The 13,091-nt window shown below is 38.4% G+C and overlaps 1 protein-coding gene across 1 annotated transcript in view; it reads left to right on the top strand.

Moving 5' to 3' along the window:
• LOC128535978 (formin-1-like) overlaps positions 1–13,091 on the top strand; it is an 88,624-nt gene that overhangs the window by 9,878 nt on the left and 65,655 nt on the right. The window contains exon 3 of the mRNA XM_053510108.1: positions 10,846–11,021. Coding sequence (XP_053366083.1) covers positions 10,846–11,021 — 176 coding nt within the window. The remainder of the gene's footprint in view (positions 1–10,845; positions 11,022–13,091) is intronic.

Here is a 13,091-nt window from a genome sequence, read left to right on the forward strand (position 1 = left end):
AAAAGTTAATTAATAAAAAGTGTATAGTAAGAGGTGTTTTGTTCGTACTACATTTAATAATAAAAATAATAAAAATAAATATAAAAATAATAATAAAAATATTGCAAATTCAGCATTTTTCAAAATTTCAACAGGGCTGTGGTATAATTAAGCAATAACATACTCGAGGGTTGTAATGCAGTTGTAGGCATGAGGGTGCAGCCTGCTGAGCCTGACAGTAAGCGTAGTTAACAGGGTATTTTTACTGATACCATGTAGTGAAGGAGTGAGGAAAGTCCTCACATTCTTATATGTCCATGTTTGCTTTAGAATGCTTTAGAATATCAACATAACTTCTGGCGTCCAGGATTGATTTCCAAATAGTGTTAAATCCCAAAAGACTAGTGCGCTATGTAGTGTGAAAAGTCTGTTGTTCCACATACCAGGTAGTGCCCTTGATCAGGGGTCAGAGAGGGATTTGGGATTCAGCCTTGTGTTATACAGTTGATTCAGAGGCAGTGAATGAAAACTTAGAAACAATGGAGACAAAGTGTTGTTCAAGATGAAATAAAGTTATCAGTTGTGGGGTTTTTTTTGTTGCTGAAATTGCTTCTCTGACTGCTTTTGAATGTGGATTTTGGCACTCAGCTGCTCTACCCTCTTTTCAGTATGGCGGACTATACCAACCTATAATTAATTACCCATGCTGCCAACCAAGAATTAGTATAATTAACACACTAATTAACAGAGACATGAAATGTGGAGCATATAGTTAAACGTCCCAGTGCTGTTATGCTCTATATCACCTCTTATGGAATGCCTTTCGTCCAATCAGATTACTCGGTTAGAACTAACTGTTGTTAATTAAAATTTAGAATAAGGTTACTTGTGCAGTAATTGCATTCATCTGTAATCAAAGAAAGCGAGTATTAAAAGACGTTTACTCTGAACAGTTAGGAGGCACAGGAGGTATGTGTTTGACTTCTCTAGTTTCTGAACATGAATGCAGTGTTTGTCTCCTGTAAGATAGGTCAGGTGTTTAATAGTTGGGGGTTTTATTAGGACAAGACCAATTTAGGGCAGACAGAAATGCATGCATGGGCACACATGCTCTTGAAAAAAACACACACAGCAATGCAAAGAGAGTGAGGTAGTACCTTTCTGGTTTAATTAACAGTGCTAATTACCCATGACCTGGTATGTTTTGTGATTATGTAGCTGCCTGTACTGCTTGGTACTGAACTCCGCTTCACTCACAGGTGATGGTGTGTGCGTGTGTGTGTGCTTCTGAGTTTTGTCCTAATCCCACTCTAATACTGCTGTGTCATTATCTTAAATCCAGAACGGCAACAGAACAAAACTGAATTACATTACCATTGATGTTGTGCTCAAATTCTATGTTATTATTGGGTCCTGGAATTAACTAAACATTTTGCTAAGTCAATAAAAAGTGTACAAGCTTATATTGTTGTTTGATATTCTGATATCATGGATACAAGCCTGACGAGAGATCATTAACACGTTCAGGAACAGTGCCAGACTTAAGATTAGTGTATTTACAGGTTAAAATATTCCATGAATTATTCAGCTACTTTAAGTGATATGAAATATGATATTGTATCAGGAATGGCTCAATAAATATATTTCATGGGTGTTGTCTTATGTCGTATATACAGTAAGAGGCTGTTTGTATGTTTTGGCTGTTTGCGAATGTTCTTGCTTCATTGCTTAGCAAACAAACATGAGAAACACATTGAAATACTTTGTCGGTCCTCCTTTAGCTTTGATTACAGTATATATTTGCTGTGCATTGTTTAGCACACAACGTAACAACAACGTAACAACATTTATTTCCATCCAGAATTGCATTCATTTCTTGCAGAGATCTTGTTTTGCTGATGAGAGAGTCAAGACACTCCATAAAATCTTCTCTAGCACATCAAGCACAAGAATATTAATGGGGTAAAGTCTGGCTTCTGTGGTGGCCAATTCATTTGTGAAAATGATTTCTTATATGCCCAGAACCACTCTTTCTCACTTTGAGCAAAATCATTTTTGGCCTTTATGGAATATGCTCATGCCATTAAGGAAAAAAATGCATTGATGTGATACCCTGGTCATTCAGTACATTTAGATCAACAGCTGACTTCATTCCATTACCACATAACATTGCTGAGCGTAGACCTGACCACCTAAAGCAAACAAATTATAACAACTGCCTCCAGAGGCTTATACAGTGGCATGGGTACATCACTTCATGTGCCTCCATCACATCAGGCCACATGACCCTTTTTTATTGCTTCAAATTTTATGCTCAAAACCAACTGAAGCTCTTTTTTTTTTATTTGTCTCACGTGGTTTTTTTTTATTGCTGTTAAATTCTAATCTTATGAGTTCTTGTTTGATCTTATTTTGCTCTTATTTTCATATTAACCTAATAGCCGTGACTTCTTTTGTCAAAAACTTTTTGCGTTTAAGTGATCTCCAATCACTACTATTCATCATTTTTTTTTCAAATCACATTCTTTTTTTGGATTTTTGGACAGTTCTTCGCACAATTCTAGTAATTTCAGCAATCTCCTTAGTTGCTCTTTCTAAAAGACATTAAAGTTTTTGTCTGTGGGAAATGAGAAGCTACTTACTAAATCAATCACTCAATTTCGCTATACTGCTAATCCCGCATGCAGGATTATGGGGAGCCTGGAGCCGATCCCAGGGGACCTGGGCATACACCCTCAATGGGGTGCCAGTCCATCACATGGTGCAAGCATGCACATACTCACATCAATTTGCTAATTGGCACATACTCACATCAATTTGAGAACACCAATTAGCCTTATCTGTATGTCTTTAAACTGTGGACGGAAACCGGAGTACCCAGAGGAAACTAAGCATGGGGAGAACATGCATGAACTCCGTGTGCACAGACCCAAAGATAATTTCACAGGGCAAGTATAAAATTGACTATAAGGACCATTAACATTTTTAAGGTCTAAAAATAGGAAATATATTAATACGTACAGTAATTACTGCTTTCATTATGAGGATTAAATAAATGCACCAATTCTCAAAGCATCAGAAATAATGAAATGTATGCATCCCAGTCCAAAATAATAGGCAATTACCAATGCTAATAGTAAGGATCTTTGAACAGTATAGTCAGTTGCTAAGGCCTAACATTCAGTTATGCATTAAGATAGTAAAATAGTGAAATTTCTGCTATATTATGTGTTAGGCTTTACATTAGAATTGGGTGTGCTATTAAGTAAAAGTATGAACATAAATATGTTTTAGTATTATAAATAAATATAAGATTATTTACATGTTTCTTTTTTATGAACTTTAGAGTGAAGTTTTACATTGTTAGACTTATGGTGATCTAGTTTGATTTTGTTTGTGTAATAAAGATATATTATTAACTGTATCGCAGATTTATTATGGACAACTCAAGTAAATGTTGAACAACTTGTAGGAGCGTAACCTCGACATAAAGTGAGATAAACATTTAAACTTGATCAAGCCCATACTCTCCTTCATATAAATAAATAAATACAGTTATTTTATATTTATTTAGCTTACTCTAAAAGAACATGTCCTATGCCAGCATGCCTAATTTAGCCCTCTATGCTTATAAAGTGCTCCTTGCCTAAATAGCTATTTTCAAGCGGAAACTTCGAGCAGAGCCAACTCAAACTATAAAATCTTATATTGGGATTTTTGAACTGGAAAAATATTCCAGGGTCTCCAGTGTCGCTACTCAGGTTTCTTTCTGTATATTTTGAAAATGTCTGATTGATTGTCTTTTGATTATGCCTCAACTGGTTTCTCCTCAGAACAGTATTTTTATCCTTGATATCATTCAATAGCACTTAAAAAAAAAAAAAAACACTTTTGAAGAAATGTACCTAGTTACATGTATGTGATCATGGGCAGTGGTGGCTTAGTGGACACTTATGACCCAGTGGTAGATTTCTTACCCGCCATGTTAAAGACCCAGGATTGATTCCCAGCCGCTGGATGCAGTGCCGCTCCAAAGCCAGCATAAAAGGAAGGTTGCATCAGGAAGGGCATCTCTCATAAAACCTGTGCCAAGTTGTTGTGCGGATGGCCCGCTGTGGTGACCTCTTGACAGGAGAAGCCAAATGACTAACAGCATGTATGCTTTCATGGCTCGTCTAGTCCACAAGGTGGCACCATTTTAAACCGAATGAAAACTGTTGAGCGGAGGTGTTCACTGCACTGTGTACTGGGCCTAAATACTGCATAACATGTTAATGTATTGTCTAACTGTCTTTTTTTTTTTTAGATCTTTCAGTAATATACAATATGAGTGAAGGTTGGACAGAGTTTTTTTTTCCTACTGTAAGTATAAATAAGAAAGAGGCTGTTTGTAGGACTGAAATAGGACAAATTTGCATTTGGAATGTACCCAAAGTTGCAGTCAGCATTTCAAGGTCTAGCAGCTTTAGGCTGGAGATACATTATCATGATGAAACCTTAATAAATGGTTTTCAGCCTCTCTGCTTAATTGTTGGTGTTGCATTTTTTTCTGGTTTACAAAATCAATGTCGTTGTTAGTGTGTGCATTTGGATAAGAGATATTTCAAATCAAAATTCAAATCTCATTTGTCACATACACAGTCATACACAGTACGATAGGCAGTGAAATGCTTGTACGACCGCCAGTGACCTTAAAAAGAAAAAAAAAAAACTATATATATGGAATAAATATTAATAAAAAGAAATACGAAAGAAAATAAATTTAACTAGTAAAATAAACTATACAAATAAGGGCATAATAAAAATATTACAAAATATAGAAATATAGGAATATAGGGGTGGGGAAGGGGGAAAAAAGTATATATAAAAATTTTTAAAGTGGCAATGGCTGTGCAAATATGCATGAAAAGTGACTTATGAAAGTGTCATGTGCAATGGTTTCAGATATATAAATATGTATTGCATGAATGTGTCCATAATTGTCCAGTCAATGTCAATGTTTAAAAGATATTATTCCTGTGTTGTGTTGTGGTTGAGAGACCTTATCGCCTGCGGGAAGAAGCTCCTCCTCAGTCTCTCTGTGTTGGCCCTCAGGGAGCGGAATCGCTTCCCAGACCGCAACAGAGAGAACAGTCCACTGTTGGGATGGCTGAAGTCCTTCACGATCTTCCTGGCCTTGGTCCAGCACCGCTTGCTGTAGATCAAGTGCAGGTCAGGGAGCTCGGTGCGGATGATGCGCTCAGCTGATCGCACCACCCTCTGTAGAGCTCGTCTGTCCTGCATGGTGCTGTTTCCAAACAGTCGTGATGTTTCCCATCAGGATGCTCTCTATGGTACAGGAGTAGAAATTCCTGAGCACCCTAGAGGGCAGTCTAAAGTCTGTCAAGCGTCTGAGGTGGTAGAGACGCTGCCGGGCCTTTTTTACCATGGTGTTGAAGTGACAGGACCATGACAGGTCCTGCATGATGTGAATCGAGGTATCTGAAGTGTCCACTCTCTTCACTGGGCTCCTGTTGATGATGGGGGTCTGGTAGTTCCTCTCCTGCTTTGTACTAAAGTCCACTATCAGCTCCTTTGTCTTGCTGATATTCAGGAGGAGATTGTTCCTCTGGCACCAGTTCTCCAGATTAACAATCTCCTCTAGGTAGGCCGACTCATCATTGTTGGTGATCAGGCCCACCACGACAGTGTCGTCAGCAAACTTGATGATTGGTAGTGGCCACGCAGTCGTGGGTGTAAAAAGAGTACAGCAGGGGGCTCAGAACACAACCCTGGGGGGCTCCGGTGCTGAGAGTGAGTGAGGCTGAGACATGTCCGCCCATCCTTACTGCCTGTGGTCTGCCAGTCAGAAAATTGGAGATCCACTGACACATTGATGAGCTGAGTCCCAGGTGCTCCAGCTTGGTGGTGAGTGTGGAGGGAATTATGGTACTAAATGCAGAGCTGTAGTCGATAAAGAGCATTTTAACATAATTCTATTTTCTAGTGTCCAGGTGAGTAAGTGATGTGTGGAGGAGATGTGAGATTGCATCGTCTGTGGAACGGTTCTGGCGGTATGCAAACTGTAGTGGGTCAAGTGTATCCGGTAGTGAAGAAATTATGAAGTCTCTGACCAGGCGTTCAAAGGTCAGACACAATTTTGGTTGCACAATTTTGGTTGCAGAAGATTTCCATGACTCTGGTTTCCTCTCACAGTCCAAAGACCTGCAGATAAGTTTAACTGCCATTTCAAAATCGCCTGGAGTGTGTGATTGTGTGTGTGTGTGTGTGCGCGTGTTTGTGCCCTGTGATGTAGTGGCATCCTTGTTCCTTTTGAACCTATTAAGGTTTCTTCCTCATGTCTTCCCAGGGGGTAAATCGTTGACACTCACCTCTGGCATCCATCCATCTACAGTAGGAACATCTAGGACTCTGGTGACCATTGTATTCATACATTTACACGCTCATTCAAACTCTGTGGGCAATTTGGGAACATCAGTTAGCCTAATTTGCTTACCTTGGACTGTGAGAGGAAACTGGAGTACCCAGAAGAAGCACAGGGAGAACATGCAAACTGTACACGAAATGCACAAAGACCCTAAGGCAGGAATCAAACCCGGACGCTGGCGGTGCAAGGCAACAGTGCTAACCGCTAACACCTCTGGGTTGCTTGTAATCAAAATTTTTACCAAGTCTGATTTGACCTTACATTAAATTCATGATTCTAATTGTATTTTTCACTTGTTAATTTGAAATATAAATGGCAAAATAAGCCATGAACTCGCATGCTACGCTTTTCATCATCTCTTTCATACTTTTATGCAATGTGACATGATAACACGCACTCACTTTCTCAGTTCAGTGAAAAGCACACTAAAAGAATACAATGATCATAGAGACTGCTCGTAAATGAAGTGCAAGAACAATAGGATAGGATGTCTTATTTTCATTTTAAAATTGAGGTGATGTGTAAAAGATGATTATGATTCCCGTTTGGAAGTCTTATTTCAGCAAAGCAGTTACATACTGACTCAGTATCACAGTAGTAACCAGGCTATATTTCTTCTGCCAGTCAAAATGCGTTTCCATTCACTGTTGCTAAGCCATTTAAAACCAAAATGAACCACGGAAAGTTGTTGAAAGGTGGTTGTTGAAAGTATCAGAGGCAATGGAACAGGACTAGAACTAGTCTAACTTTAGCCTGCTGCCCCTCAGTCTTGCCAGATTGTGTGGGCTTTTTAATTGGGGATTTTTTATTTTTAGGTCTAATTTGGTTTAATATGAACTTCATGGTTTCTTCAAACATCATTCATTTTATAAGCTAATTTGAAGCAAACCATTAGAAGAGTGCAGGAACGTTAATCCAGCTAATCAGTCATGATGTACATGAGTGAAGTTTGATTTAAGCCCTATACGGCGCCTAATACACTACAGAAGTGACGTGATAAGTGGTGATCAAGTTGCTGAAAATTTTTAACTAAGGACTTAAAGTAATATTTGACTTTATTGTAGATTACTGGGGAGGGGATGCAGATGATACGCTGTGGCGACCCCTGAAAGGGAACATTGCGCCTACGCCACAATACAATATAAAATAAAAATTTTAATGACTTGATTATAGGCTACTTTAAATAAAATTAAAACTATTAGGAAAACAGGAAAATTTAAAAATATATACATATGGTCTACCAAATAAATAAATAGTCATACAGATAATAAATCTTGTTTGTTTATAAATAATCTGTATTCATATGTATAATCGTGTTGATAGGCACTATTTTGTAAAACACATTTACTGCCACTGCCATAGACGTCCAAATGACGTCCAAAAAAAGTAAGCCAGATTAGGTCAAATGTTGAACATCAAAATGACGTCCAAGTTGGGTCATGGTTGGACGTCCAAATAGTGGACCTAGTTTGGACGTGAAAATTACATAAAAAAAAAAAAAAGCCAGATTAGGTCATCAAAATGACGTCAAAATGACGTCCAAGTTGGGTCATGTTTGGACGTCCAAATAGTGGACCTAGTTTGGACGTCGAATAGATGTCCAGAACTGGTCATGGACCGACGGACCCAATATAGACGTGATCTGCACGTCTATCCGACGTCCAATGTTTAGTGGGTATGTAATGTCCAATAAAAAAAGAATTCTCAAATACAATCAAAAAAGTAGCTTGGCATTGGCAGAAATGCAAGTTTTAAAAAGACAGTTATTGCCATGGACTGTAAGGCCACAAAAGAGTATGTGTATGATATTCTAATTTTACTACCAGTTTAACCAGTTTGAACTGGAGGCCTCCCATGCTGAGCGCATCTCTCCTCCACCAAAGCTGCCGAGTGTGGAGTGTGAGACTCACGCAGTCACTCATCTTCACATGCTGTTTCACCACATAACCACACGCTTTCATATTTAAAAGAAGACGCAAGTAAAAAAATCACTGCACTCCAGCCGCTTTCTGATGAGTCAGTTATTAACATTTTTTATTTTGAAGTCAAACTCACTACGCTATTCCCTCACATAAACAAGTGTATTGCGCACCAGAAAATTTTTCTGTAAAAAGACATAATACTCGCATAATCCTGTGGAAATTATTACAAATTAACAGTTGCATGAGCCAATCACATACAAGAGAAGGATTAATAATTGGAACAGTCATAATTGTGCTGAACAATCTTATAAAATAAATGGACACTTAAATGCATTTACAGACTGCAGCAAAGTTACACACCAGCTGACACGTTAAAAGATCGAGTGAGGGTAGTGATGTAGTATTATCCATTACATTAAATACATATTGCATTTTTTATATTCATAAAAATACTTAAAGGCTAACAAACTTGTTAGTATTGTATTATATATTGTATAGGTTTTCTCTGTCCTTTGTGTAAATAATATTACTGCTCTCAGGGGCACCAAAGTGTGGGGAGTGGAACTGACTATCCAGGGCCCAAATGATGGGAGGGCCCTTGTAAGTCTGGAGTTAAATATGAGAGATAGAGATCAAGAAAGTAAGGGGGCCCTATGAGACTGCTTATGTGTAGGGCTCAGTGGTCTGTGCTACACCCCTCCTGCCCTTCATGCATGTAGGGGGAACGAAGGGTGGTGTGCATGTGTGCAAAGCCACTGCCCTTATTTTCAGACTCTTACTCCAAGCTTTTCTGTAAAGTTGTCAGCTCTGAATTCACACTGCTATGCACTAGGTGGTGGTAGTGCATTGTTGTGCTGCTGTGTTGATGCATCAAAACTTCAGTTGGCTGCTGTCATATTCTTACAGTATGTGTGATTGCAGCATTACAAACTGCAAATCTACAGTGACAGCTGAACTGAATACTGACCAAATATTATGTTTTTGTTTAGTGATTTATTTTCTACATTCTACAACAATACTGGGGATTTCAAAACTATAAAATAACACATATGGAACTAGGTTATTACGTAACAACAAGAAAAACAGCAGTTAGTTGTTATTTTAAGACACAGAGGTCAGCCTTTCTGTAATAGTTCTTGCAAGAACAGTATTGGCAAGTGCATTTGCAAAATCTGTCAAGCACCATAATGAAACTGGCTCTCATGGAGGCCATCCCAGGAGGGCGAGACCAAAACCTACCTCTGCCGCAGACGAGAAGTTTATTTAGAGTTATCAGCCTGAGAAATGACCAATTAACAGCACCTCAAATTAGAGGCTTTATGAAGTCTTTACAGAGCATAACTAGCAGACACATCTCACCATTAACTGTTCATATATATATTTTTTTTTATTTTATTTTTATTTTTTTTATGTTTTTGGGCTGGAAACCAACAGCAAAGTCTGGCAAAAAACAGTTCCCCCCCCCCTCTTTCCTTGAGTTCCTTTCTATTTCCTCCTCATTCCCTATATAGTAATACTCCCTGTGATGCTTGATGACGAAGTGGCGCATACATCCCTAAGCCAGAGAACATTTAATACTCCATTGTGCATTTGTTTGTTTCTCTCCTGATCAGCAAGTTTGGCCAAGCCCAGCAGGCAGATCTAACAGTTAATTCATACAATTTTAAACCTGACAGTTAGTTTTTTTAAAGGACCCAGAAGGCCCCTGTCCATAATTAAGCTGTTACTATGTGATGTGAATGGAGCAGCCACCTGAGGCAAAAAAGCTAAGTAAAGTATATGAATTTCCATTGTATAGATCAAGAGATGGCAGCCAGTGTGATCAACGTGAGCATAAAAACAATATGAATGTATCTGTATTCCATTTTGGTATTCGATGCTTATGTAGTAATTGTAAAAGAAATGTCACATAATTATATCCAAATCCTCATGAAATATTAGGTGCATTTGTCTTTTTTGCTATGATTGAAGAAAACATCTACTTTCATATTCACTGAAGCTAGCACGACTGATCTATTCAATATTCTTATTCTGCTGTTGCAGCGCTTCCATGCTGTGGCTTCCATGCTGTGTACTGGTAGTAATGCACCACGTCAGTCATGATGTAGCTTCATAAATCTGCTCTCACATTATTCTGTCCATGTTTGTGAGCTTTCTGCGATTAAAATGAGTTTTCAGACAGGAATAGGCAAGAACAGCTAGAGAATAGATATGCTCTTATGCTCTATGATGGTGTATCTGAATCTCATGTTAATAATGTTTATTATATATTTTACATTTATATTTTTTTTAACTAGAAAACAAAGACAAATAATCTGCACAAACATACTTACTGTACATACCACAGATGTGGGCCAGGATTAGCTCAGTAGTTAAGGCATTGGACTACGGTTCGGAAGATCCCAGGTTCAAACCCCACAACCACCAAGTTGCCACTGTTGGGCCCTTAAGCAAGGCTCTTAACCCTCAGATGTATAATGAGATAATGTTGAAATGCTGCTTTAATGATTTTTTCAGAAGAGTGCCTGAGACAAGATGAAATATGGTCACTGGATTGCGATGGTGATGATTCCATTTCCCACAAGCCCATGTGTCGGGCCAGTAGACCTGATCACCTTGAATTTTTAAGAATCACCCCGCCAGAGGATGATATCATCGGAGAAACACTGTGTCATCCACAACATGAGCCAGGGGTAAGTGGAGAATGGAGAATACTCCCACACACACGCACAAACGCGCACACGAGGCTATTAACATCCTGACAGCAGCAATGTCCTCTTACTGTTGATGGGGCACATTTGCTTTTTAAGCATGCTGGCTGAAGCTGCTGTTCTCTCTAGTGTCAGCCATCCAGCCCTGCTGTGTATTTGTGGTTACTTCTTACCAACTATAGTATCATGGTACTTGTTTACTACAACACTGCCTGGGCAAAAACCATCGCACACAGGAATATTTGACCACCTTCACTTTTGATTACGGCATGACTATGATTTTGGTGGCCAATTCATGTGTAAACATGAGTTCTCGTGCTCCCAGAACTACTCTTACACATTTTAAGTCCTAGAGTATACCTTTGATGTAAGGGGAACAAAACACTAATGAGATAACCTGGTCAGCTGAGTTCAGGAGTAATCAGCTGGTAGTCAGCTGACTTCATTCTGTTGCCAGATAATAACGCTGAGCCTAGACTTGACCAATGTAACAGCCATCGATCATAACACCACCTCCAGTGGCTTATACAGTGCATTGGGCACAATGCATGATGGGTGCATTACCTGCTTTCCTTCTAAACCTGACATCAGCATTGCTCTGGAATAGGGTCAGTCTGGACTCATCAGACCACTACAATGGTTTTATTTGATCTGAAAATCAATTGTTATGCTCCCAAGCAAATTTAAGTTGTTTTTTTTTTTTTTTTTTCCATCTTACATCTTAGTCTTGCACACTTACAAGTGGTTTTGGTATGGTTTGGTTAGTTTTTCACACACTTTGCATGTGAAATTAATTTCACAGTTTAACAGAGCTGTGATTTGTACTGTTGATTATTTAATATACCATGTCACCAAGGCGTTCATGTCAGGAGGCTTAGATTATTATCGATTGTAAGTGCATATATGGAGTCGTTATCGTTTTTATTCGCCTCCTTACCTGTTTGGCTGAATTCGGCAGGCAAAAATCTTTGTATTTATTGTAGATGGAAGTAATGACAAAATTAACAAAGTAATATTTTAAGGACAATAGTGATGATTAAACCTGACTGAAAGATATTAAATGTTAAAGCTCTATGCACAATAAAAATGTTTTAATGTAAGCTACGGTTTTATTATCAAATATTTAGAGCTTGGTATACAGTTACATTGTTACATTTCTTAACAGCTCGCTATTAAAACATTATTATGTCGCTAACACTTTTTTAATCCCTCATGTCAAAATTCGCTGTAGAGTCGTTCTCATGTCGTGACGAATTTGTTTAAATGGTTAACGGCTCAACGTGGGGTCTCTACATTTGAAAAATTAACCAAATTCACCGCGATATCTTTAAGGCTGATTTCAAATGGGATAGGGGTATAATGTGGATTCATCTGTGCTCTGAAAAGGCATGCATGCTTAAAATCAATAGATCTTTGATTACATCATCTGAGTTGAAACATATCATCTCATCACATATCACTTATTAATTTTAAACAACAGATGCAATTTTAGCAGAAAGGTGCTTGGGATTTTGCTCTGGAGGTTGGCGAGCAGTTAGTCAGCTACATTTTTTTAGGTCAAAGAAATTGCTAGCATTTTCTCAGCTACTGCTACGTAGCACTGCTATGAAATCCCCACACTGCTGGTGCTGGCTGATGATGTTGCATAATTTCATAATTTGATAAAGTCAAACGAAATTCATATTTTAAACGTCATTCATTATTTTATTTTTTTATCACATTGGTTCAAGGTTATAGTTATTATGCTAAAACGTAGTTCATTTTACAATGACATATGAGATGTGTAAAAACACACTATCAAAAAGAAACCACACAGCCAGTAAGAAGAGACATTGGGTGGAATGGTGGAAGTGTACAGTACATCGTGTCGTATTGCAGGATTGGGTTGCTTGGTTGTGACAACCAAAATCAGGCTGTTAAATTATAGTTGAGTGACTCATTTTCTAGACGTGTACGAGCTCAGATTCTACAACAGAGCCTCTGGGGTGGCTTATCCACTAATATATGTGCATTTCTGTAAAGATAGAGCCCAACAGGTCAGTGAAGCTTGAG

Source organism: Clarias gariepinus, chromosome 13, assembly GCF_024256425.1.
Source record: "Clarias gariepinus isolate MV-2021 ecotype Netherlands chromosome 13, CGAR_prim_01v2, whole genome shotgun sequence".
In the NCBI taxonomy this organism is placed as follows: domain Eukaryota; kingdom Metazoa; phylum Chordata; class Actinopteri; order Siluriformes; family Clariidae; genus Clarias; species Clarias gariepinus.